A 27,948-nucleotide genomic window follows, 5' to 3' on the forward strand; every position below is an offset into this window, starting at 1 on the left:
TCCGGAATCTCTGGCCGGGCACCTTTGGGGTGAGATGCCTGGAAAGCCGCGGTCCCTGTGGGTCTGAGGTGGCCCCCCAGCAACCTCCCAGCCCCTCCCCCGAAAAGAAAACCCGGGCAGAGACAGGGAGGATCCGCGTAGTGGGGAGCCGAAGCCTCCTGGCTCGTCCTTGTGCTGCTCTTCCCGTCGGCGTCCGAGTGTGTTTATATAGCAGCTGGAGGCCACGCAGAGTTGCCCACCCCCGGGGCGGCGCGCCCTCCCTTCCCCGGCTCCGGGCTCCGCACGTGGCAGGCACCAGCGACGTCTCGGCGGAAGGCTGGCGGCAGCCGGCGGGCCCGGTGCAAGCGCAGCGCGTCTTTACCTTCCGCTCGTCCTCCGGGCGTCCTCAGCCACTTCCCGAGCCGGGCACGGACTTCGGTGTCGCCGCCCTCCGTGCCCCGTACGTGCGCGGGAGATTGACGGGACTGCCCCTCAGGTGCTGTGGAGGCGTCTCAGGGCTCGTTCCTTGGCCGGAGAAGAATGGTAACATGAACAGCTAAGCGTGAGAGCGTCACGGGGGGAAGCGGACGAAGATTGATGGGCAGAACGCTCACTTCGCCGAGCCTCTCATTCTGAGCCCCGCGCGGGCCAGCGAGCGACGAGGCAGCGCCTCAGCTTCCTGGCCGGACGCCGCTGACATCTGTCGCCTTTTCCCCGCCGGGCGCCAGGGTCGCTGCGCCGCTGCCCGCCAAGGAGCGTGGAGACAGCGCGTGAAGATCCGGGAGTGTGCGGACCTCCATCCAGACGGGAGTTCTGCCGGGTTCCGTGTCCCTGGATCCCCGCGGAGCCCCCCAGCACGCTGGCGCCGGAGGGAGTTGAACTTGAGTTCAGGTGGTAAGTTATCCCGAAGGGAGCGCGGGAGGAGCCGAGGAAGGTGGTGTTCCAGTGTCGAGAAAGCGGAGACTTTCCCTCCTGACACTTGATGGGGCCCGGCCACCTCCGCTCCTTCAGTTCTCTCTCCCAGCCTGCTCCTCTAAACCCACCAAGAGGGAAGGGGGCAAACCAGAAAAAAAACGAACAAACAACAACAACAAAAAAAAAAACGAAAAGCAAAGCAGCATTTAAAACAACCAAACAGAACACCAAAAAACTCCCCTTTACTTAACTCTCTAGCATGCTATTGACTTTTTCATAACTTATCATTACTCTGTGAAATGACCATATTTTCTCCATTGCTTTATATTAATGGAGGTCAATAGGCTTAATGATTTCCTCAGTCAAGTCATTTATTTCTAAGCCAATAGTTAATGCCTTCGTCATAGTTTTCTGGGGGGGAAAGTAACTGTGCGTTTGTTCTGCAGATGGCCAACTCCCTCTGAATCCTGCAGACTGGTGCTGGGCGCGTCACAAAAGTTTGTAGCTTCTTCTCAGTTTCTGGGGCTGCGCAGGGAAGACGAAAGGACTTTGGCACTGAACACAAGAAACGGGGGGACATCTCCTTTAAGTTTTCTCCTCTGTTACCATTGGCAATGAAGAGGAAACAGAAGAGGTTTCTGCAGATGACTTTGTTATTCATGGTGGCTTTAATTTTCCTGCCCAATATTGGACTCTGGTCTCTATACAAGGATAAGCACCTGGTGAAATCTACAGAGCCTGGGGAGCAGCAGGTAAGTACTATCCAGAGAAAAGACCACAGGAGCATTGGCAAGGCAAGTAACCCCTGTGCCGGCTGGGACACCAGCAAGCAGGTGTGGGATCATTGAGTTTTCACCCCAAGTCTTTACAGAGCTGACATCAAAGGGCTCAGGAGATTTAGAGATGTAAGTAAGTAGCTGTTTTAAGATCACAGGTGAGGCCATGAAGAACTTAAAAATAGAGTAGAAAAGAGAGAAAAAAGAGGTCAAGGAGAGAGGAAGATGCTTTTTCACAATTAGTTTCGGGTTGATTTTGACTTGAGGTGGTTGAAAGGTAATTATGCTTATTTGTGGGAGGTGGGAGTGGATTTTGCTATTAGTTATGGATTTTTTTTTTTGCCTTGCATCTGGTTTACAAGTACATATTAAAGTGAATCAGGCCAACTTAATCATTAAAATTATGAAGTAGTTCTCAAAAACCAAGCTACAATTTTGTTTATTTTAGTTGTAATTTTTGCTTAGCAAAAGCTTTTTACCCTACGAAAACTTAAAGTTCATTCCTGCTGTTGCTAAGGTAGTGTGATACTGGCAGAATTACTAAGAAATCCATTCAGTTTCACAGTCTGGTGATAATAGGTTTCCTTCACATTGGAAACACCATGTAGGTTGACATATTTTCTTTCTCCTTAGTAGGTAATGTATTAATATACATATGGCTTCCAACTTAACATAGGTCAAAATAACTGTCTTTTCTTGATGAGCAGTTATGCAAAAATATCCTTCAGAGAACATTGTTGAAAAACTGTGTAATTCCTATTTATCAATAAATGAACAGTTTTACTACTTAAACTTTTCATAATGGCCTTCTTTATGATATTGATGTAACACATTTGCAGTTAGTGCTGTGCATCACCTTGTACAAGTCATGTTAATATTCTTAATTTCGAGGGTCATCACCCATGTGCACTATGTACTTTTCACATCCAGAAAACAGTTAAGTAGTTCATTACTGGACAACAGCAGTATGTATTCACAGCAATTGAATATTTGCTCTACACTTAACAAAGTTTGATATTCTTTTTAAACAATGAATGGTAACTTGTGAAATATGTGTAGTTAATCTGCTTTCTCATTATAAGAAGTCATTACCAGTCTCTGAATTTTAAAGATTCTTAGTTCCTATAGATTTTTAGTAGGTTGGTATTATGAGGAAAAATGTTAACATAACTTCATTTAGTTTTCTGCCTCTATCATCTTTTCTAATAAGGATTTGACTTTTGGTTTGAAATACATTCTGTCTTGTCATTGGAAAATGAAGATGGGCACTTTGCATGTGAAACATGTTTTTCTATTTAAATTACTTATTTCACCAATGTTTTATATAAAACAGAATTTTATTAATATTAATAGTCAATACAGACTTGATGTGAAATTTCTATTCCAATATTGGTAATTAAGAAAATAAGAATTATTTTCTTTGGAATATTTGCTGGTATAGCTAATATGAAGCATTAATTAGTCATATTAATGAGATCTTCACAACTTTCACATTGATTCTATTGATTTTGACTTTTAATAAGAAAATTGTTTATTCAGTGGCATAAAAAATAAAATGTGGCATTACAACTCCTCTGACTTGTCATTCTAATCTTCTAAGTAGTTTCCTTTTTTCTGGTTCTTCTGTAGTGCCTCTGGTACTTAATGTTGGGTAATAAAGTAATAGGAATGAAATGCTGGGTGTGGCAAGAGAAGCAACTATTTCTCTAAGTTTTTTATGCTGTGGCTTAAATAACATACGTTACTGGCTGTCCTGTGAGATCCCAGTTTAGTAATCCTGTGTAAAAATGTAAGAAACCAAGAAGTTAAGAAAAGATAGTGATAAGCAATAAACTGAATGTTGGTCATATTCTTTAGTATTTGTAACTTAAAAATGGTTTCAAAACTGATTCTTCCTTACAGATAAAAAAGTCAAATTAAAAATTAATTAGAAACCTTTTGGGAACTTATTGAAAGATTTCATTAAATAAATATATTTATTTATTGAAAAGTTATTAGTCTTATCCCACTATTTAATATGGTTGTAGGAAAATTAAGATGAATTCACATCATTATATTCTGAATAAGTAAAGGTTAAGTCATTAATATATTTTGTCAAATAAAAAGTGATTTGTAGTGATAAATTAAACATGCTTAATATTGTGATGTAGTATTGTGTTAATATATCTGTAGTGCCATGTTAGTATATCAGTTAACTACAGAAATTTTTAATTGACACATATAATTTGACTATTCAATAATATGTTATATTTAAATTTAGCAGTTTGTTTTAAAAATACATTTTATGATTAACTGCTAAATGTTGTTCAAAGTCATTTGTTATTGTTTTTGTCTCCGAGTTGTAAAGTGCTCAGATTAAGGATAATGTGCTAATTGAAACATTGACAGCAATAAATATTAAACTATCCAAATCATGTGTTCATATTAGTAGTCTACAAATATTATGCACAGAACAGCCAGCCATTCTGTTTCTAAATGTGATGTCTTAGTGGTCACAGAAATTGAAAAATCTTCACTATTTTAAATAATTTCATTATTATAGTGAGTTGCAGAGAAATAGTTTATGTAAAGTCAAAAATCATTAAATTGCTAATATTTAAAATATTCTTATCTGTTATTTCAAATTTTATTTATTATGTGACTCTAGATAAAAAAAGCAAAAATAGAAAGCAAGACAGATATTGTGTGTACTTTCATCAAGTTTAGTATTTAATAAATATTTTTCTCAACTACTACATTACAAGTTGTTTGTATTTAGTTGCATTTCAAATGTGAGATTTATGATAACACAGCATAATATTTAAACATTTGTCCTATCAATGATGCAGAAAAGCTAAAACATGAAATAATAATTCCAAATATTCATCTAATTTTCATCTAATCAATTTACTCATGGATTTGTTTTTTCTTTTCCAACATAAAAAGAGGTAAAGATTGATAAATAGTTTCCATAACACCATCCAATTAAAATTTTTGTTTTGTTTTATTGTTTGGTCACTGAAAAATCAAAACCAAGTTGGTGAATACTCAGACTTTGACATGTTTAGTTTTTCATAAACAGTTTTAAATGTTTTTGTATTAAATTGACATAATTGTGTCACATTGTTTTGTTACTTCATTTCCTCTCGTTTTGCTATTAGAATGATATAAGTATCTTCTTTATGTGATTTAGAAATATATATGTGTATCAAAAAGAATATCGATTATAAAGATAGTATTTAGCTGAGAATGATTGTTGCATGGTTGTTGTATAGTAATTCTTAATTTCATTTCTCTTTTTAAACATTTGAAGTGCTATTTTTCTCTAATTTTGGCTGAATTTGAATTAAAGCCCAATTACATGTGAAGGTACTTCAAAAAGTTCATGGAATATGAAACTAAAAGATAATGCAAATTTTCCATGAGCTTTTTGAAGTACCTTCATTTTGAAAAGTTAGTTAAGCTGTGCTTTAGGATGATATATAGAACAGTACTATAGTTTAGGACAGAACTTCTGCATCCAGTAGTATTATAACTCGGTTCCTAATCATATATTAATGTACTTGTATAAAAAACAAACTACTCAGAAACACTTTCTTTTCTTAACTACATTAAATAGGTTGACAACATCTTCAAAAGTTACTGTAATAGAAGGTTATCAACTAAATTGTAAATCATGAGTTGCAGAAATAATTTTAAAATATTCAGAATATGAAGACAATCTTAAAATTTTTTAAAATAAAAAATCATGGTCAAAAGTCCAGATTTTTTTTTTTTTTTTGACAGGTAGAGTGCACAGTGAGAGAGAGAGAGACAGAGAGAAAGGTCTTCCTTTTCCATTAATCACCCCCACAATGGCCGCTGTGGCTGGCTCACTGCGCTGATCCGCTGATCCGAAGCCAGGAGCCAGGTGCTGCTCCTGGTCTCCCATGCGGGTTTCAGGGCCCAAGGACTTGGGCCATCCTCCACTGCACTCCTGGGTCACAGCAGAGAGCTGGACTGGAAGAGGAGTAACTGGGACTGGAACCCCGGGGTGCCTGCACTTCAGGCAGAGGATTAGCCTATTGAGCCTAGGTGCCTGCCTAAAAGTCCTGAATTTTAAATTACCTATTTTCAGAATTGTTCAGAAAGATTTTAGAAGCTTCTGTTTGGCCTAGATTTTTTAACCATAGAGCAAAAACAACCAAGTAAACAAAAAACATTAGACATTCTAAATCACTTTGAACTGTTGAACTTCCTTCTTTCTTAGAATTTCATTGTGTTAAATAGAGCTATTCTTGCTTGTCACATTAGGAGATGCATGAAGTCCTAAGAGATCACACCTTTTATATGGAAAATACTGTTGGGTAGTTTTGTTTTTAGTCAGATCCACATGTAAACTGTGCTTGACAGTTGTGTGATTTAACCTCCACTAACAAAAAAAAAATACCCTGATATATTTCTCAGCATCTTTGTCTAAATATTTTAATGTTAATCAGCTCCACACTTAAAGGAGTCTTTCTTTTGGCCAAGAACATATTTTTCTCCTGTAGGATTTTAAATTTGTTTTATAATATAAAGGTGTCAGATAATTGGTACCTAGTGTATGGGAACCGTCTTTTTCTTTGTTTTTTTCATGCTGATCACTAAAGCTGGAAAGTATGTGTTCTTTTTCCAGCAAGAACCTTAGTTGTTGCAAGAACCAAAGACAGGATACAAAAATTAAGAGTTTTCTCTTCAGCATTTAACACACTAGATGTGAAATTATGGTTTTTGAGCCATACGGTTCTTAATTAGCAAAGATGTAGATTTTAAATTAGGGTTTAAAAAGACCTTTTCCTGAATTTATGGAAAATCCATTCAGAATCACTACAGGATGGCATCACGCAGACCGCTATAACAAGTGGCTTAATTATTTGCTGTGACCTAGTAGATCGCTACATGATTAGTTCATCACATTGCCCCATGGGAGACAGAGTGTGAAACGCAGTCTTCTGTTCACAATCTGGTAAAAAATGGGATAGTTTTCTTTTTTTCTTCCCTCTGTTCATTTCAGAGTTGGACAGGCTGTGCTGAATCAATTAGCCTCCTATAAGTTTTTTCTATAAAAGAAATCAAATCAAGCTGGAATTTATAGTGAAAGGGTGAGAAAGACTGGGCAATTTAAGTGGTGTGGAAAAGAAGACTGAGAACTTTTTAAAAAAGTTTTGTCAGAAATATCTATAATAACCTTTAGGAAGCTTGCAACCATGTCCCATTTTCTAACATTTTTACACAGATGAAAGTTAGCCAAGGGGCAAGAGAAAAGACATTAAAATCAGGGAAAAACATCCAATGTAAGTGCCATGTAGAATCAGATTTGGATATGTTTTATGTTATAGTCATTCCCATTTCTTCCTTCTTTGGCTTATTTATGGTGAAGTTTGGGTACTGGATATTTGAGAACGCTGATAGCATCTGATAAGACCGTGTTGTTCTCCTCTTTCCTTCATTTTGCAAATGTGTTTACAAAAGTACTGTTATGAAACCAAGGGTGCAAATGTACAAAAAAATAGAAGGTAATGAAGATGACAATAAAGGTAAACACAAACTATGATAAACCAGACGCTTGTTCCACTATGTACTCCATGTGTCACACCTTAAAGCTCAAAATACCTTAATTACCTCAAAATGTGATGGTAAGGCCTGAATGGATAGACAACAAAAAAGCAAGTCAGTATCATATGTGCCACTAAAAATATGTATGTATTAGATAGGCACAGCTGTGTATACATGACAAATAGGTATAGATATGAGCTCACTTAAATTTGAGAAGAAAGGACAGAACATCCACAGGAATTTAAGACATGATTATCAACACCATTCTTCACTAATATGCTGTCTGTTACTACTGAATTCAACAAGGTGGCATCAGAAAGATTGAAAAAATAAAGATATATTAGTATTCATAATAAAGTTAAGGTAAATTACAAAAAGTTTTCTCTAACTTTTCATTTGCTTGCCTACTTGGATTTATTTGAGACACAGACAGACACAGAGATCACCAATTCACTGTTTCACTCTTCATATATCTGCAACAACTGAGATAAACTAGGCCAAAGCTAAGAGACAAGAACTCCACCCACCCAAGTAGGCGGGAGGGAGCCAACTTTAGCAGCCATCCTCTGCTGTTTCCCAGGTTGCACATTAGCAAGAAGCTCTGATGTGAAGTAGAGCTGAATTCTAACCATTGCAGAAAACCAGCGACCCCAACACCAACTTTCCTATTTGAGTATTGCTGATTTTTTTTTCTTTTAATATGGACTGGATTAAAAACACTCTCAAATTTTATTTCTTCATTTCTTTCTAGCAACACACATACACACATACATATACCCACACACATGGTCTCACTTATGAAAGGGAAATGAAATCCATCCAACTGTTTCATTTTCTACAATATTTTTAACTTCTGTAACTTCTTGTTTTTGCCATTGCTTTGAATTCCTAATAGGCTGTTAGTCAAATTCGAAACACCATTTAAATGTTATTAGCTTAATTCTGGGAAAGTATGGAGAAAGAGATAGAGAAAATGCATCTAAAGTCTGTTAGAATCACACAGATTATAAATGGGACAATGCAGTGTAATGCTGTAATGTAATTAAAACAATGGTGGTTGCTATAGAATAAGGTGGTAGTTACCAAATATCCTAAGGAGTAGTGATGTCTCAATTAGGACTGAGAAGACTAATGAGTTATTTCAAGTACTCAGTTCTCCAGGAATGCTATTTCAGTACTTGAACTCTAGCAAGCCAGAGACGATTATCACAGTGATTCTGAACAGTTTTATGATATTATGACCAAATTGTCAGAGCTGCCATCTAAGTTTGAGTGAAATGGGCTTTCCATTTTCCTTATTTTTGACATGTTTCACCAGCAGGAGAATCCAACTGAGCTTCATTTGAGGAGAAATATCAGCAATTCCTTAGTGGCATGTTCACTTTTACTAGGTCAGTGTATAGGCTATGAAATCAAACTATCTGGCTTCATTTGACAGCTCATGAACCTTTTCTACGTCAGGGTTCTTATAAGTAAAAAGGGGTGTGAGTAGCTTTATTTTAGTGCTCCGGTGAGGATTAAATGCTTAACCTATTGAAGAGTATATTAAAGACTTAACATATATATATATATATATATATATATATAATTGTCTACATATTCTAAACATTTATAAGCAATCATTGCCTTTACAAGGTAATTAATGTTTAATATTTACAGATGGTTTTCTTTGGGAAGTATTGTCAAGATAGCTCAGGAGAACCATGCCATTGTTGTGTTGAATTTAGTAGGAAGGACTTTCATAATAAAAAGGCTTTTTTGCACATTTTCTGTGTAATATTCAATGATTGGTTATTGATACTGCAAAAAGACAAATGTTTGACACATTATATTATAAGCTGTTCAAAAATTGAAGCTTTTAATATAACAGAAAAAAGAATATTTCTTTTCATAACTACCTTAATTTCTTGTAAACACATAGTGTTGCCTCCAATAAGCCTTTTTTTCCCATTAATTCCAAGAGACAATCTGAGAACTACTTTTGTTTTTGTTGATGATATTTAAATCTTGGTTATGAGAAATATTGGGTTATTCTGAGGATGAAAAATTAAAAACTAGAGTAAAACTGTCAAAATAGTGAAACTGCTTTATAGAATTACTGTTCTCTTCAGTAGAGTGAGGGACAGAGCAAGCATATTGCATTGTAGTCATTCTTGGCTTTCTAAATGGTGGCTTAGAGAGATCAAGCTAATGTACCTAGTCAAGCACTGCACTATAAAGTTTTCTTTAAATACATGAAGGACATTTAGAAAAGGAAGATAATGATATATTCTCTGGACCTGTTACACAGTCTTTCATTATTCCAGGGTAATGATGAACTGTATCATGCTGTAAACATTAGGGCTGAGATTAGGTCAAATTCTGTATTAATCAATTCATACTAAGTACAAAGAAAGACAAAAATTTGCATCCATGGGCTGGAATCATACAGCCCATGATTAGTGGTGTTAACAGACACACAGATCAAGGCAATTGAAGAATTTGAAAAGGTTGTTAGGTTTGTCAGTTTGTCACTGTACTCTGGATTGTAAATATAGCCAGTTGTAGAAGTTTGAACAAAATTTTGAAAGATTGAATAGTGAGACAGCTAGAGAGTTGGAAAGTTTGGATACTTCAAGTTCATAGGTTGGCTACACTTCCTACAGAAATATATAATTTTGACAAGTCACTTCATTGTTTTTAATATCAATTCCTCATATTTAAATGAAAACCACATAAAAGGTATCTGGGAGAACTAGTGTGATCTATAAATGAAAATTGCTTAGCCCATAGAAAATAATTGAGAAGCTTAAATAGCAGCCTATACATTTTGTGAATTTTTAAAACATTCATTGATGGTAATAAATAAGATTAAACATTGTATAAATCTAATAAAGATACAATAAAGCATATGAATTATACCACTATCAATTTGTCTATTGTTGATAAAATATTTATTGGAAATATGATTTATGCACATTATTGTGTTAGACCCTGAAGGAAATAAATGATGAAGTTATAAATCTATTTTCAATTAGTTTATTATCAATTAATTAAGAAAGACCACATATACACTTAAAAATAGGGTTGAGTTAATTTATTTTATAAGGAATAACATGCTCAAATTATTTTGCTTTCAGAAGAAATAGGAAAAAAAGCTTTTTTGCAGTATTTATGTGGCCCTATGCTAAATGCTTTCTGTATATTTACTAGCTTAATCCTCTCAAGAATTCATTGAGATAGTTTTTTATGTAAATCGGTTCATAGCTAAGTAAGACACAGATAGAAAATTTGGGCCTATGCACTCTAGGTTCCCAGAAAGTGACCATGATTAATCGTGGAAACAGTCACATAGTTTAAAGAAACAAGATTCCAAAAAAATCATTAGATTTGGCAACTAATTATTGGTACTATGTTGATTATAGTATGCACAGTTGGAGGGCATTGAACAAACTGAAAAATATTAAATGGTAAGACTAAATGTACGCCTAAAATAGATTACATTTTTAAGACAGATAAGAGAAAATGGTGAGTTTGACATTGACATAAATGCTGAATGTGGATGCATGGTTGAAGAGGGAGAAGCACTCAGAGAATGAGAGGCAGTCCCAAAGGAGGATGGACATAGTCAAATACGTAATGCCAAAGGAGAGAAGCAGAAAAGGTTATCATGATCTTAAGAGTAAATTTAGAGACTGTGCTTTTAATAGTTTCAGTGTTCCGCTTGGCAGGGAATTCTGAGATTTTTCTCCCAATGCAATTATCATACTAATTTGGAAATGTAATTAAAAATTTGTGAAACATTCTGTAAAGTGTGAAACAATCTAGTTATATTATAAATCTGTTAGCTAGATGGAAGATAGATAGACAATTAGATGTTTATTGTAATCTGTAAAACCTTATAATACAGATTGAAGATATAATTCCAAACAGAAATGTCATGAACCCATGCAGCCTTCTTGTCAGTAGGTCAACAGTGTACCTGTCAAAATGAATGAAGACAATGACCATATACACAGAGTGGAAGAAAAATACAGAAGTGTACTTAATTATAAGTGAGGACGGATGAGTAGGTGGTAGCATTTATAACAAGGATGTGAGATAGGAATATTCAGTTGCCAAGAATCTCAAGATAGTATATTAATAAAAGTAATAAAATGATTATAATCAAAAATTAATTATTAGTATTCTGATTTTTATTTTTAAACTGACATTTATTGAGCTCCTAACGTGTGCCAGACATCATAATGTTAAGCTGCTGTTATGTTCATACAATAAATCCATGATTTGTATATTATTCCGATGTATTTACAAATGTGAAGAGAGTTTTAAAGACCCTGTGAAGATTATGCAGTGATAATTCTACCAATATCATGTGTTGAGACTAAATAAAGTCCATCATATTAGTAGAAATACATTGGCAATAGCCTAGATCAATGACACACAAAAATTATGCAACAACTCAAAAATGAAATGCAACATATACACTATGGTTAAGGACTTGGACAGTAAAACCAGATTTCCCCATTTCAGTTCCAGTTTTATTACTTAACTAGCTGTGTGATTTGGGTTAGTTACTTATATTCTCTATGCCTTATATTTCACATTTCTGCAATGAGTATAAAAATAGTATCTACTTGATTGAATTGATGAATGTACATGATTTCTTAGAAAATTGGATTTACAGAGTAAGCAATTACAAATATTAAAATATTACAATTCCAGAAAATTGAAATTGAAAAAAAGAGAAAAAGCATATTTCCAGATTCTGTTTCCATGACCTCTCAAGTGAATGGTTCCCTTTTTGGGCACTTTTTTTGCATTTTAAAAATGATTTTAAAAAGTGTTTTGAATCAGCTTTACTTTCTTTTTCTTTTCACTTCTTTGTTCTTGAATATCCCATATGGAAATAGTATGCAGTTAGTTTAACCTGAACTGAGGACTCATACAGTCCTACATGTCAGAAGTAAACTAGATTTCAGCAGAGAATTTAGCTCTTCCCTGTTATGCAATCAGCAACCAAAGCTAATGTGATGACCTTGCCCTCATATTTTTAGTTCTGTTCTCTCTTCATATTAATTTATGAACACATATTCTGCCCTCAGGGGAGAAAACATCTTTTTAAAATTGTCTCATTAAATGAGGCTAAGCTTCCAAAGAGGATTATCTGAAAATTGCTTTAACATCAGATATTTTGTTGCTTTCCAGAACTTGAGTTTTAACATTATTGTTCTTGTTGCTTCCAACAGTAAAAATAGGACAGAGCAAATCAAGAATGATGCTACTGGAGTCCACAGTTAAGTTGACAAAGTGCAATCCCAATCCCTCCTATAGTGCTTCAAGAACAGAGCTGGCTAGAATGGGAAGCTGTGCAGAACTACATTATGAGAGAAGATAAAAATGTTTTTATAATCTAGTTCAGATTATATGAATTATATGATTTTTAGATAACATAACAGAACACTATCTGATTAACAACTATTTCATGAGAAAGTCCCTCCTATTAATTTCTGTAGAAACTTTTAACCTTTCTTTCACAATGTGAAGGGAATTACATTTTTTCCCAAAGTCATGAGCATCCCAACAAAAATATCTTGGGCTTTGATATATGAAATATAGAAGATAAGATATACATCTGGGAATCCAATGGGACAATATATAATAAAGTGTAGAAATACAAGCAACTATACCACGTTATTGCTTCTTCCTTTTTCTTCCCTGCTCAGGGCCTTCTCTTCTATTTTCCTTCAATCCTTTCCTGAAAAAGAAATTTCACCCAGGGTTTAAGTTAATTAATTATTGACCTAATGAATGAATGAATAAAAGTCTTTGAACATTTCTAAAGTTTGAGTGTGTTGTGTCATAAAAAAGATTCTGTTGAACTTGACTACATGTCCTATTACTGAAATGTTTATGAGGTGAAAAATATGCCTTAGTTCAAAGTGTTTGCTGCTGTTCTTAGTTATTGGTTTTTTTTTTTTTTGAATACTGGGAGCTGTCACTTTACTCCAAACTGTGCCATAAGAAAGTAAATATTGCTTAGTGTACCACCTCAACAGAAAGTCTTTCATAAGTGAAACCTAAAAACTGGCACAGTGAAACCTAAATTACCAGAAGAGTTTAGCATTTTCTCACTCACCTCTTTCTTGTTTTCCAAAACTGCTTTCCCCAATCTTCTTTCTCTCCTCAAATCTCCAACCTGCAAACCTTTCTTATCATGCTCAATAGATACCCTGAGCTTTCATCACTAAAAGAATAGACTTTTCATATTGGGAGAACCAAGACTAATGTCATAGAATTTGGAAAAAATCGTCAGCATTTTTATTTTCCAGCTCTCTACTTGCCTCCTGTCCTTAAGAGAAAAAAATTACTGTGCTTTAGGATAAATATGGACTCTTTATTCAGAGTACTGCTCACAATTTTCTTTAGAAATTTTCCTTTTCTTTTCACTCATCTACTTTCAACCTCTTTCTCTCCAATCAAACCTTTGCACAAACAGTTAAACTTTCTCAGGTTGCTTCCACTATGGGGAGGCACAGCAAACAAAAGCAAAAGAAAGCAGATATTTTTAGCTAATGCCCTGACACTCTGCTCTTAATAACCAAATGATCCATCCAATTCCTCACCTTCCACTTCTCACCTCAAGCTGAATTGAACTCCTGCTAATGTACATTAACCTCTTTGACCAGTAGCACTGAAATTTCTTGGTAGTAAATTCTGAAAACACTTCTCATCAGTTGTGTTACTTGAGAGAATTTACTAACCACTGTATGCTGCTTGAAACCACCTTCTTCATCTGATGAGAAGAGATGATGGAATGGGGGACTGGGGGAAAGAAAAAATTGGAAAAAGGAGCTTTGTTGTGTAGGAAAGAGAGCTGAATAAGAAAGTACTCAGTAGTTTTTCAAGGGTAATTTAGACCTTGCTGTACAAACTCCAAATTTGCTTCTATCTACACTTTCCTTTGCAACCACCACCCGTACACATACACATTTACTTGTGTCCTTTACTGATTCCTACTTCTGTACTTTCATTTTCCTAAAAGTTATATGTTCCTATGTAGCTGTACAATTGCTACCTTCACTATATCACTCTCAAGGTTCAATTGATTGCTAAGTACAAGCAATTCTTACAAAGTCCCTGTTGAATCCATTCACATGTTTTTAAACTTTTCCTCTTCCCCAGTTGGGAGCAGCTTAAACATTTTCCTAGATTTCCTGGAAAGACTTTCAACTTGATACCCCTGCAGCCAGCTTTGCCATCAAGACCATCCTCACAGGATCCAGAGTTTCTTATCCCAATTGCTTAACCAGATCACTGTCATTCTTCTGTTTATGACACATACCTTTAGAGTTCAGATTCACTAATACATCACAACTCATCCTGATTTGAATTCATGGCTTATTGCCCACTACTTTACTGCTAAGACTCCCTAAGCTCCTACCACATCGAGCTGCTTTTAGTTTCTTAGAGTTTCATGTTCTTTTTTCTCCAGGAATATGAGTATACTTTATCTTCTGCCTTCTCCAAATGATTTCTACTTTCTCTCTATGAAGCATCTCCTCATTCTTCTAGGCTTGTGGTAGATATTTTTACAATGTGTTATGTTAACCCAGATGTAAGATCTTGGTGAACAAGACCTCAGCAGAAAGAATGGACCATCAAAGAAGGAGGCACCTTTCTCTGAAGGGAGGAAGGAACCTCCACTGTAATATGGCCTTGACTAAATAATTTCAAAGTTGGTGGACTCAAGGGGCATCCAGAGCCTCGACAGCTCATGGAAAGAGCCTCAGGTGATTACTGACGTCATAAATAAGAATGTCAATTGTTAAATCAACAACAGGAGTCACTGGGCACATGCTCCCCACATAGGATCCCTGTACTTAATGTGTTTTACTATGAGAGTTGAAGATAACACTATTAGTCGAACCGTACTCTGTGCAAGTGTGTGGGTGCAGTCTGTTGAAATCTTTGCTTAGTATATACTAAGTTGATTTTCTGTATATAAAGATAATTGAAAATGAATCTTGATGAAGAGTGGGATGGGAAAGGGAGTGGGAGATGGGAGGGCTGCGGGAGGGAGGCAGGTTGGGGGGAGGAAAAGGCACAACAATGCAAAAGTTGCACTTTGTAAATTCACATTTATTAAATAAATAAATAAATAATTTATACAATATCAAAAAAAAAAAGCAATGTGTTATGTTAGCTCTTCTTCCTCTTAAAGTGCACTTATTAGTCTTTATGTTAACTGATTGTTTAGGTAGTTTATTCTTCATTAATCAGTAGATTTTTTAAACTAAGTAGTGGGTTGAATGGTGGCTTGTCGGAAGATATGTCCCTGTACTATTCTCTTGAGCCTGTGAATTTTACCTTATTTAGAAAAAGGGTATTTGCTGATATAATTAATCTTGAGATCTTGAGATTCACAGAGCCTTCTGGATTGCTCAGCTGGACCCTAATATCCAATCATAAGTGTTTTTTATAAAAGACACACAAGGACAATTTTATAGATCAAAATTAAAAAAGGCCTTGACAGAAATGGGAGATACAATGTAGAGAAGGAAACAGAAAAGTGAAGTGATGAAGGCATGGGTGAGACACATAGAGGAAGAAGCCATGAGAAAACAGAAATAGAGATTGGAGGAACCTGGTAACAAACCAAGGAATTCCATCAGCCACTAGAGCTGGAGGAGACAGGAGCTGTCTCTCCTAGAGCCTTCAAAGTTAGTGCAGGTCTGCCAGGCCCTGGATTTCAGACTTCTGTGAGAACAAACTATGTGAAAATAAATCTCCCTTGTTTTAAGCTACCCAGTTTGTGGCAGTTCGTTACAGCAACCTCAGAAAGCAAATTCTGTTAGGAATTGTCAAGCTTTTTCCACATTCTAATTCCAGTGCCAACACTATCTGACCACAGATTAGGTACTGATAAATATTTCTTGAATGAGTGAAGAATCATAGATATGACTTGTCTTATATATATTGAACTTATTTAAGTTGGGCTACATCTATGTAAAAAGTAAGAGGTTGTGAAACCAATATATAAGTTTAAATGTCATGTAGGAATTATCAAACAAATATGAGTTAAACAAGGTAAATCATCATCATAGTCATGAATTAATGGTCCTGTTACATGTTTTGTTCCATTAATCTCATCTTGACTTTTGGGACTTATCCTGATCCTGAAAATCACAATGCCAATTTTATGAATCATAGTTATAGGAATATTTAATAGAAGATTTATCGACCCCAATAATTGCACTGAAGAAGGCAGTCACATTTAGACAAGCCAGTGATACAATAAAGGAAAAATATAATCATTGAACAAGCTCTTTCTGTAATTATAGGAACATCTGTGGAATGATTTCACTGTAAAATGTCTAGGTACAATAATGGTCTATGTTTAAATAGCTTCCATGGCAAATTAGGAAAGACTTGTTTTTAAAACTTTACTAATCTATGAAAAGGCTTGTCTTTGAGTTCATTAATATAACCTACAAGGGAACCCTTGCAGCACACTTCATTAAAAGAAGTAATCTTGGAAGTATAGAGTGATATATTTCAAGGGGTTTATTTTAATTTGAGTGCTTCAGACCTTAAGACTTCTATTAGTTTGGCTCTCCGATGCAGTCTTCTTTTGAATATCTCCCCTCTTTTTGAAAAAGTCTACCTTGATTTACCTGGGCTCATTTTAATTAACAGTTGTCTAGGAGGGATGTGGAATCAGAAAAAAAGAATGAAACTCAAGGACAAAATTTATGAAAGAGATTAGGAAAAAATTATAAGAGCTAGAAAAGATATGACAAGCTTTATTTGGTAGAAGCATATTAAATGCAGTGTCTTGAGGGAAAATGTCTTACTGTTCTGGTAATTAAGTAGAATTGTGTTTGATGAGATGATTCTACAATATTCTTCATCATATTACAAATTAATTCAAGCACATTAATTATATCTCTTCTTATTTGTAATAGTATTATGGTCACCTTTGAGCTTTTGAACTTTTTGTTCTGGTGTTTCTATTTACCAGTTACCTAATTTTGAACTTCTCCTATTTCAATTGCTTTTGTATCTCTCTCAATGGTTTATTGAAATGATTTTCAATAAAAGTTTTATTGGCTATACTCAACTTAAAAAGATATGCAGAAATAGAAGAAATTGTTTAAATAAATTATGTTCCTTTAATTGTATCAATTCAATGGCATGTAATAGTAAAATAGGTATTTACATATATCTTTATAATTTACAAAATTATCCATACCATTGCACATTGTCTCATGTCTTAATATGTGTATGCTAAAATGTAGCTTTCTAGGCATTGCTACTTAACAAAAATATTAAGTTCTAAAGAAATAGTCTTCTTTTAATAATTTATACAAGTTTACCTTGTTTCTCTGAGCATTTTCAATTACATATTTTGTCTTGGTCAATGACCTTAGTGTAATATATTCAGCCTGAATTGATTGATCATTTTGGTATGTTTCATGTATGCAAATTTTCTGATATTTTTCATGGAAAAATGTTTTCATTTTCATTTTACTCATGAAATACATAGATTCTGGTAAAAATATTTTAAAGAATATAATTTTAGCATTTTTCATCCAGGTACAAGCACCAAATATTTGTTGTAGAATATCCTTCCCCATCTTTTGAAAATATTTATTTGAAAGGCAGAGCAACAGAGAGGAGACACACACATGCATATACACACAGTTAGGGGGAGAAAAAGGAGAAAGAGAGAGAGAAAGCACTTCTGTCTGCTGGTTAATTTCCCAAAATGGCCACAACACCTGGGTCTAGCTTAAGCCTGGAGACTGGAATTTCATCTAGGTCTTCCACTTGAATGGCAGGGAACCAACTATTTGGGCCATCCTCCTCTGCTTTCCCAGGTGCATTGGCAGGGAGTTGGACCTGATACAGAGCAGGTGAGACTTGAACTGGCACTTTGATATGGAATGCTGGCATCATAAGAAGCAGCTTAAACCACTGTGCCAGAGCACCAGCCCTTTTTCTCTTTTTAATAAAAATATATGTCTGTATTCTTTTCAGAGTATTACTCTTTGTATTATCCATTTTTTGCAAGTCAGATTTTAAGCTGGATATTCATTTTAATTTATACTTATCTGTTAAATCAATTCATTTAATATCTTGACAGTTTTCATGTATAATGCATGTTTCTATACCCATAGGTGGTATTTGATAGTGTTTTTCTTCCCATACTTATCATATTATAAAAATATCCATCTACTTACTTGTCTATCAATTATATACATACATTTTTCCCATACTCAGAATTGGTAAATATGTTAGTGTACAGCAAGAAAGTATTGAATATATTTTCATTTTCTATTTTATCAGGCATGATTTCATACTCTTGCTTATTAGGTTTATTTGAGTAAGTATAAAAATTGAACCAAGACTATCAAAAACATCACCTACAGATTATGAATAAGAATGATTCTTCTTATTTTTTTAACCATAAACCCAGGCTAAAAAGTCACAAAGTTAATGGATTTAAAGTATGTAGTTCAGTCTATTAACTGGTAGTAAATATTTGAGGCTTATATATGTGTATTTCTAGACAAATGTGAATATTCAATAAACTTCTAAGACTTTCTATCATTGAAGTAAAATGTTTCAATCACTTGTTTTCATTTCAACATATGTCCCAGAAGTTACACATTTGAGGATTACTTTTCAATTTCTAAGCTACTCTAAAAGTTTCACTTCTGTCAATCTAAATTGACAGGGGATGGTACATGTGATTTTGATGATACTCTCTTAATATCTTTATTACATACAGCATGATAAGTGGTTTACTGAGCATTATTCAGAGTAGATAAGTGCACAGAAATAGTAGTGTGTGAAATCATGGTGTAACATTAAAATAAATCATTCATTTTTATATGTGAAGTATAATTTAAATTCCTTTCACAATAAACAATTTATGCTTAGTTGCTATTGACTGATAACATACTTTTCATAAATTTGTTTCAGTTTTTAAAATATTTATGGCTAATAGCAATTAATATATGTGAATATACTCTTTGTTTTTAAATATAATATCCTGATTTTTATTAATTTGTTAAAGATGCATTATGGTTAGCCAGACTTTGCTGAAAATGCTAGTAATAGCTAATTAAGAATAAAATAGAATCAAAGGAAAACAGTATTCTCTCCTAAACTCCTAAAATATGTAGATGAAGTCTCAACTTCTGAAATTTTGTTCACTTAATTTTCTGAAGGTGGTTTCTGCATTTGTTTCACTTTTTTGGCTCATCATATATTCATATTTTAAATGTTACATAAAATATATTATTGTAAGAAAAATTTCAGTTTTTACTATACAGCTCTACTGTTTGCTAATAATACTGTCCAAGTTATAATATCAGATTTCTGTTATTTTAAGAACCCAGAAGCACTGGCAATAAAAGCAAAAATAGACAAATGGGATTATAACAAGCTAAGAAACGTCTGCACTGCAAAGATAACACAGAATAAAGTGAAGAGGCAACAGAAAGAATGGGAGAAAATATTTGCAAACTGATAAAGGATTAATATCCAGAATATATAAAGAGTTCCCTAAATTCAATCACAAAAACAATATGGTTAAGAAATGGGAAAAGGACATAAACATATATTATATATATGTAGTATATATACTATTATATATATATATTCACACACTATATATATATATATATAGTATATATATAGTATAAAAGAAAGAAAATGTAATACTAGAACCTGAGATTGGTCTGGAAAATATAGGATAATTAATTTGGGAAACTCTCTAAAACAACATACATGATGAGGTAACATCAGGTTTTCTCTTACAATTCTATTCATTGAGCGTACATGGTCAGTAGAGTATATAATATAACATATGTTAGTGCTAAGAAAGTGCAGATAATCCCTTCAAAACTGTATCCTTAGAAAATCATAGAAAGTTGTCTTCTCTGTCATTGGCACAGGCGAGAGGGTAAAGACAATGAGGAAATTCAGAGTAGATTAGATCAAGGACTGAAGGCTGCTAGAATAGAGGAAATTGATAAACTAGGGTAAGGAAGCTTTCTTATTATTTGCTTGCTTTGATTTTTCCCCAGAGTGTATTTATGTGTGTGTATATATATTTGAACATTGTAGTGATGACAGCCACAAAAGACATTTAGTTTCACTACATATTGATAGACAAAGTATACTCTGCATGTTCTTCATAGCATCTTCACTTTATGTTTAAATTTTACGATTGACAAACACATTACCTGGAGATCAGGAGTGAATTTAAAAGGCTTTAGAAGGTCACAGGTATATTTTCTATTTAATTTTCTTTGGTTTTCTACTTACATTACTGTAATAATAGTACTATAAAGAAATGGGAAATTCGTTCCTAAATTCCAGGGTTTTTGGCTCTGTGTGAGCATGTATAAATGCAATACACGCAACAGTTTTGTTGTGATTACTATTTAATATTTGTTGGCTGCCATATTATTTTACATTTTTATTTAGGGCTATGCTTTATCAATAGTTTATAGCTATGGCTTAATAGTATTAAATAGATGTTACTTGAGCGCTAAGATGTATTAACTTCAGATTGCCTTCTTATAGTAAAAGGTGAAAGATTTATATGATCTGAAGGCAAACCAGAGTACTGAGATTGCCTTATTATATAGTGTGTAACATTTGGTATCAATTATGGCATTGATAATTATGTTTATGTATTTGCTTTTATATGTTATACTTTTTTTAAAAAAAGCTTTTATTTAATGAATGAAAATTTCATAGGTACAACTTTAGGAATATAATGGTTCTCCCCCCGATACCCACCCTCCCAGCCCTACTCACGTGCCACCCTCTACTCCCTCTCCCATCCCATTCTTCATTAAGATTCATTTTTAATTAATTTATATACACAAAACAACTCTATACTAAGTAAACATTTCAACAGTTTGCAGCCACATAGACACATGACATATACAGTGCTGTCTGAGAACAAGTTTTGCAGTTAATTCTCGTAGTAAAACTAACTAAGGACAGTAGTCCTACATGAGGAGTTAGTGGAGTTAGTGCACAGTGACTTCTGTTGTTGATTTAATAATTAACACTCTTATTTCAGTGATTACCCGAGGCTCTTGCCATGAGCTGCCAAGGCTATGGGAACCTTTTGTGACCACAAACTCTGTCAGTATTTATACAAGGCCATGAGCAAGGTGGAAGTTGTCTCCTCCCTTCAGAGAAAAGTACATCCTTCTTTGATGGCCCCTTCTTTCCACTGGAGTTTCACTCACAGAGATCCTTCATGTAGGATTTTTTTTGCCACTATGTCTTGGCTTTCCATTCCTGAAGAGCTCTCATGGGCTTTTCAGCCACATCCAAATGCCTCTGATTCTGAGGTCAGAAATGAAATCCAGTCATTTGCAACAAAATGGTGAGAAGAAAAGAAGAAGAAGGAGGAAGTTTGTAACTGTAAAGCTGTTTAATTTTGCATACAGTCCTATGGATTTACTTCTAAGGGTACTATATAAAAACTTGTCATGGGACTCCAAATCCCATTAAAATTGATGGTAAAAATGCCGTCTTAATTGTTAAAGTGATCATATTGAGTGTTAAAGTGAACATATAGATAGGATTAAGTGTTAAAGAGATCATATAAATAGCATCAAGTGCCCGGTAATAATAATGGAATTAAAAAGGAGGGAATGTCCAACATGGGAAGCAGTCCACACAGCAGATTAATATACTATACTTTTATCATTATTTTGGACTATACTGTTTATTTATTAAAAATGGTGATTACAATACAGTATGCTGTGTTACATTGGCAGCAGTGGTATTAATGCGTCTCCTGATTGCATCAAGAAGCCACATCCAGTGGTTGCCCTGTACCTTCTGGGTTTTTGTAAGTGAACTTGAAGATATTTGCACACAAAGTCCCCTAATGTAATGCATTTCTCAGAACATTCCCCTGCAAGTGAGGCATGACTCTAATATATCCTTCTGTTTTTTTCATCTTTTTCTTTCCTTCTTATTGTATATTTAGATATTTAAAAATTATTGTTCTCCCTGCACCAATGTGGGAGACCTGAACAGAGTTCCTGGCTCATGGTTTCTGTCTGGCCCAGCCTCAGCTGTTGTGGGCATTTCAAAAATGAGCTGTCAGATGGAGGTGTTCTCTCTCTCTCTCTCTCTCTCCCTCTCCCTCTCCCTCTCTCTCTCTCTCTCTCTTTCTCTCTGTGTGTGTGTGTGTTCCTCACTCTCTGTTCCTCTGTCAAATAAATAATTTACATTCATTTTTCATGTCGTACTTTAAAATACATTACTACTCTTGGTAATCTACAAGGTATTTAACAACAATGAAACCAAACAATAAATAGGTTACTGTTTCTTTCTCAATTCCTCCTCTCTCCCCTAGTGCTCCTTAGATCACAGCTACCAAACAGTTGCTGGTTGCCATGTGTCTTATTTTTTTCTTACATTTACTTAGGAATTTCTATTCAAAATATGTTTTTTAAAAATATGTATTTGTATTTATTTGAAAGGCAGGAAAATAGAGAAAGAGACACATCTTCCATCTGTTGACTCCCTAAATGCATACAATAAGCATTACTGAGTGATTCTGAAATTAGCAACTGGGAACTCCATCTGGGTCTCCTGCATGTGTGACAGTGACCCAAGCACTTGAGTCATCACTTGCTATCTCTTGTGGTACAGGAACCTGGGAATGGAAGATGACCTAAGATTCAAAATCAAGCACACCTGTATGGGATGGAAGGATCTCAAGTGTTAGCTTAATCACTAGATAGAAAGCCCACCCCCAACATGATTTTCAAACACTGCTTATAGGTGCTTTATTTGTGCATATTTTCAGACATAAGGGTTAAATAAGTTAGACTAAGCAATAAAGTGGTTGTCTAGGTTTGAAGATTGTACAATGATAAATATGAAATTTACAGAGAATGAACACATATCCCGGGCCCCTAGGTCCTTACAGGGTACCCCAAGGACCCAGGGTCTGGTGGTGAAGTGTAAGCAGCATGCTAGGTCAAGAAGTAGAGAAAGCAATGGCACAGTACCTTTTTTTGAAAATATTCATTCATTTATTTACTTGAAAGACAAACAACGAGAGAGGGAGAAAGAGAGGAAAGGAAAGAAGGAAGGAAAAAAGTAGGAAAGAAGGAAAGAACATGATTTTTCATCTACTATTTCACTTCCCAAATGACTGTAAGAGCCAGCGCTGGGCCAGACTGAAGCCAGGAGCCAGGAACTCCATCTGGATCTTCCACGTGGGTGACAGAAGTTCAGGAGCCATCACCTGCTGCTTCCCAGACTCCAATAGGAAGCTGGATGAGAGGCAGAGCATCTGGGACTTGAATCAGTACTCTGATAGGGGATGTGTGCATCCCAGCTGCTGCCCTAACTTGTTGCATCACAAGGCCTGTTGCCACAGTTGCTTTTTATGTTGTTATGCTCTGGTAGGGCAGTGGCGCTACCTCAGGTCCACATTCTTGTATCTCACACACTGGTTTCTCTGCCTTGTGCTGAGTAACATAGCCCTGATTATTCCGAGCCACACTAAAGAAGAATAGTGACCATCAGATGGAAGTCCACATGTTTTTCTTGTCATAGTTCAGATCACATAGGTTGTTTTGAAAGGCTTAAAGATTTAAGGCTTAAAGATTGAAGATACACATGTTATAAAAGCATGAGGTTGATAGACATGACATCATTATAATTGGCAATAAGTAAGGCAAATATCTTCTGTCAGGTCTTCATGTTTTTGCTCCTGTTAGAATCTGCTTTCTCAGAATTCATACCTGAATGAATTTTTAAGCTTATGCATAAATTTACATATTATTCTACTACCTCTGATTTTTTTTTAAATCTGCCTTGCTGATTAGTCAGGAATTTATCTGGAAGGCAAGATTTTATAAAATATTTTCTGAGCATCTGTGTAAGGAAAGCTAAAGTCCTTAATAATCTAAGTCATATATATATGTATATATATATATTCATTTTACCATTTCTCCCTTTGTTCTTACATGCATGTCAGTTTGGATCTTGGTAACTCCAATTGTGTCTCCCACCCCTAACACACACACACACACATACACACTTCCCCATAGCAATGACTGAGTTTATAGATTGTTGGGAATAGAAGGGGCAGCAATCACAGGCCTAAAATGATGGGACGAAGCAAAGAGGTGTAATAAAAATGAACATGAAAATTTTCAGTTACCAAGGTTAAAACTAAGTGAATGAAAATTCACAAGCGGAAAGGTGAAATCCAAGATTCATTTTCCTAATCTTTCTGGACCAAATGAAACTGGATGCATCATGTCCTCTAGGCTCTTTATCATGCCTTTCATTTTAGCAATAATTTATTCATGAGTCTTAGAGACTTTTTTTGGCATCATTTAAATGTATCATATCTTGACAGTTTTTTCCTCTCTTCAGGCTCATCTTACTCCTTTGTAATTTATTTAAGTATTTTAGTGTTTTAGAGGATTGTGGATTAATGATGCATTTAAACTGCTGTAGAATGACCTTAGGCTAGGTAAATTACTGAAGTAGTGCCAGCCAGGGTTATTTATTTTCATGGCAATAAGCTTTTACTCTCTTGTTTAACCACATGGCACACAAAGTATCTGGCTGGCTGGTTTAAAATATATTCTGTAAGTATTAGAAACAAATTTTATTAAGGTAAAAACAGCTGTTTATAATCCTGGCCTTACTACTGACAATATTTACTTCTATTTTTACTGTAATTGAGTGACTTTATCTTAACTTTGATAAAAGTTTGAAAGGAAGTATCTCTTAGAATAATAGTCTGCAGGCCTGAATGCCACAATTGAGAACTCTGCATCTCATAGTCACATACACAGATACATATACTAAAAGAAACCATGGGACATTTTGAGTTTTTTAATTAATAATTAATTAACTTTAAAGGCAGAGTGACACACACACAGTGGTCTTGAATCCATTGGTTTACTCTTCAAATATCTGAAACAAGGTGCCTGGAGCTACATTCAGGTCTCCCATGGGAGTGGCAGGGACCCAAAGCACTTGTACCATCTTCTGCTGCCTTTCCAGGAATATCAGCAGGGAGCTGGACTGGAAACTTATAAGTTGAGATCCAAACCAGTGCTCTACTTTTAGATGCTGGCGTAATAGGTAGTAGCCTAACCCAATACAATGCTAGCCCCATCATGGGGCATTTCAATGCCATAACTGATAGTGGCAGATAGAGATTCATAGCACTATTGACTTGGTGATTTTCCTCAGTCTGGCCTTAAGGAAATGCATCTCTGCAGCTCCTGCCTCTCATCACTCCAACAAATAGCTATGATTTTGGTGGTGTGTGCTCCTTCCTAGGTTTTGCAGTAGACATTGATTCGGAGTCTGTGCAGCTTTAAGATTTGACAGGGAAGAAATTAAGGAACTTTTTGAATTATTTTGTATATTATTTCAGGGGTGCTAACCAAGAATCTAGTCACTTGTTTCTTATTGTTTTGTAATTTCTGTCCTGAAAAGCTAAAATTTTCTAAATTACATTGATCTCTGTTTGTCTCTTAATGTTTTCCCCATCCCCATTCCACCCAGTTGGAAAATTCTACTTCCTTCTGTAGAAAATTCTCAAATCTGAATTACTGAGAAATAGCATTGGTATCTTTCTCAAAAAGATACCAGGGTCGTCTTTGTCCATGATCGCAGCAGCTCACATCATGCTGTTGTGAAAATTTTCTGGGCAATGTGCTAAAATATTGTGGATTCAGTTTCGTGAACCTCTGCTACTTGTACTCAGAGAGTAACCCCACAGTCACTCTAAGATCCCTTCCCTGCTGAATCTGTGAAAATGTTTCCTTTTCTGGTTGGCTTCTTTACCATATTATAAATTATAAAATGAAATCTTTCAGTCTCCAGATCTTGTTTACTTCAATAGGTTTAACATGAAAGTTAGTTTTGTAACACTGAACGAAACAATTATGATAAAGAGTTGAAAATGAGATTATTACTTAGTGTTTGATAAGTTGAGAAAAAGAAACATAGATGAAATGATCCAAATAAACATTATCCAACACAATTTAATTATGTCAAAGTCAAAAGTTATTTTGAACAATTAACACTTAATTGATGCATTGGTGAAATATCAGAAGACATAGTTATAGGAAGAATCATTATGGGCTTAAAATTCTATGTAGAAATATTTGAAATCTTTTCTCTTTATATAAATAAAAATTAAAAAAAGAAGAGAGGGACTCAACTAATCTTGAGAAACAATAAAAGAGAAATTAATGAACAGTTGTACTTTATGAAAAATAAATATAGCATTGGTTTAGTGAATTATTTAAAAAACAAGTCACTTCATGCATTGATTTAAAAAAATTAGTAGAGACTCGTTTATGAAAATGGCACTTACATGTTGTCTAAAAAACCTGTATAAACCCAAATCTAAATGTGTTCTTTATGCCACTTGTGATGCACACTTTGAATTTATTACTAGGAGATATCACCTCAACTTTGTTTACACAATGTTGTTTTTAGATCCCCCTCCCCACAATGGAACATCTTTATGAAATAAATGAAAAATAAACTTGACTTTATAACCTCCCTCAGATGCATGATGTGCAGTAGTAGCTATAAATAATGAATGGCTTTTTTTTTTTTGGCAAATAACTAAATAAATTTGGAATTTCTACTAATCTAAGGTAATAGAACTAATGCTTACTATAAATAATTGCAACAAATTTATACATAAAATCTCACACAGATCTAATATTAGCTAGTTCACTTTTAAAAATTAAAAAAACAAATATTTCTAAGCAGGAAAGAAATAATGCAAAATGAAATATAAAACCAAGTTTTATTTATTTTTCAACTTTCATTTAATAAATATAAATTTCAGAAGTACAACTTTTGGATTATAGCAGGTTTTCCCCTCATGTCCTCCCTCCCACCCACAGCCATCCCATCTCCCACTCCCTCTCCCATCCCATTCTTCATCAAGATTCGTTTTCAATTATCTTTATATACAGAAGATCAACTTAGTATATACTAAGTAAAGATTTGAAAAGTTTGCACCCACACAGAAGCACAGAGTATAAAGTACTGTTTGAAAAATAGTTTTACCATTAATTTGCATAGTATAACACATTAAGAACAGAGATCTTACATGAGGAGTAAGTGCACAGGGACTCCCATTGTTGATTTAACAATTGACACTCTTATTTATGATGTCAGTAATCACCTGAGGCTCTTATTGTGAGCTGCCAAGGCTATGGAAGTCTCTTGGATCCTAATCACCTGTGGCTCATGTCATGAAATGCCAAGGCTATGGAACCCTCTTAAGTTCACAAACTCGACCTTATTTAGACAAGGCCATATTCAAAGTGGAAGTTCTCTCTTACTTTCAGAGAAAGGTACCTCCTTCTGTGATGGCCTGTTCTTTCCACTGGGATCCCATTCACAGAGATCTTTCATTTAGGTCATTTTTTTTTTTTTTTACCAGTGTATTGGCTTTCCATGCCTGAGAAACTCTCATGGGCTTTTTAGCTGGATCTGAATGTCTTAAGGGCTGATTCTAAGGCCAGAGTGCTGTTTAGAGTATTTGCCATTCTATGAGTCTGCTGTGTATCCCGCTTCCCATGTTGGATCATTCTCTCCCTTTTTGATTCTATCAGTTAGTATTAGCAGACACTAGTCTTGTTTGTGTGATCCCTTTGACTCTTAGACCTATCAGTGTGATCAG

General features: G+C 34.9%; 1 protein-coding gene across 1 annotated transcript in view; it reads left to right on the forward strand.

The window, feature by feature from the left end:
* Positions 1–356: 356 nt before the first annotated feature.
* The window catches only part of GALNTL6 (polypeptide N-acetylgalactosaminyltransferase like 6), a 1,246,993-nt gene continuing 1,219,401 nt past the window's right edge, over positions 357–27,948 (forward strand). The window contains exons 1-2 of the mRNA XM_002709470.5: positions 357–873; positions 1,341–1,646. Coding sequence (XP_002709516.1) covers positions 1,509–1,646 — 138 coding nt within the window. The 5' untranslated portion in view covers positions 357–873; positions 1,341–1,508. The remainder of the gene's footprint in view (positions 874–1,340; positions 1,647–27,948) is intronic.

The sequence above is a fragment of the Oryctolagus cuniculus genome, chromosome 2 (genome assembly GCF_051225735.1).
Source record: "Oryctolagus cuniculus isolate XC-2025 breed Fujian yellow rabbit chromosome 2, ASM5122573v1, whole genome shotgun sequence".
Classification (NCBI taxonomy): domain Eukaryota; kingdom Metazoa; phylum Chordata; class Mammalia; order Lagomorpha; family Leporidae; genus Oryctolagus; species Oryctolagus cuniculus.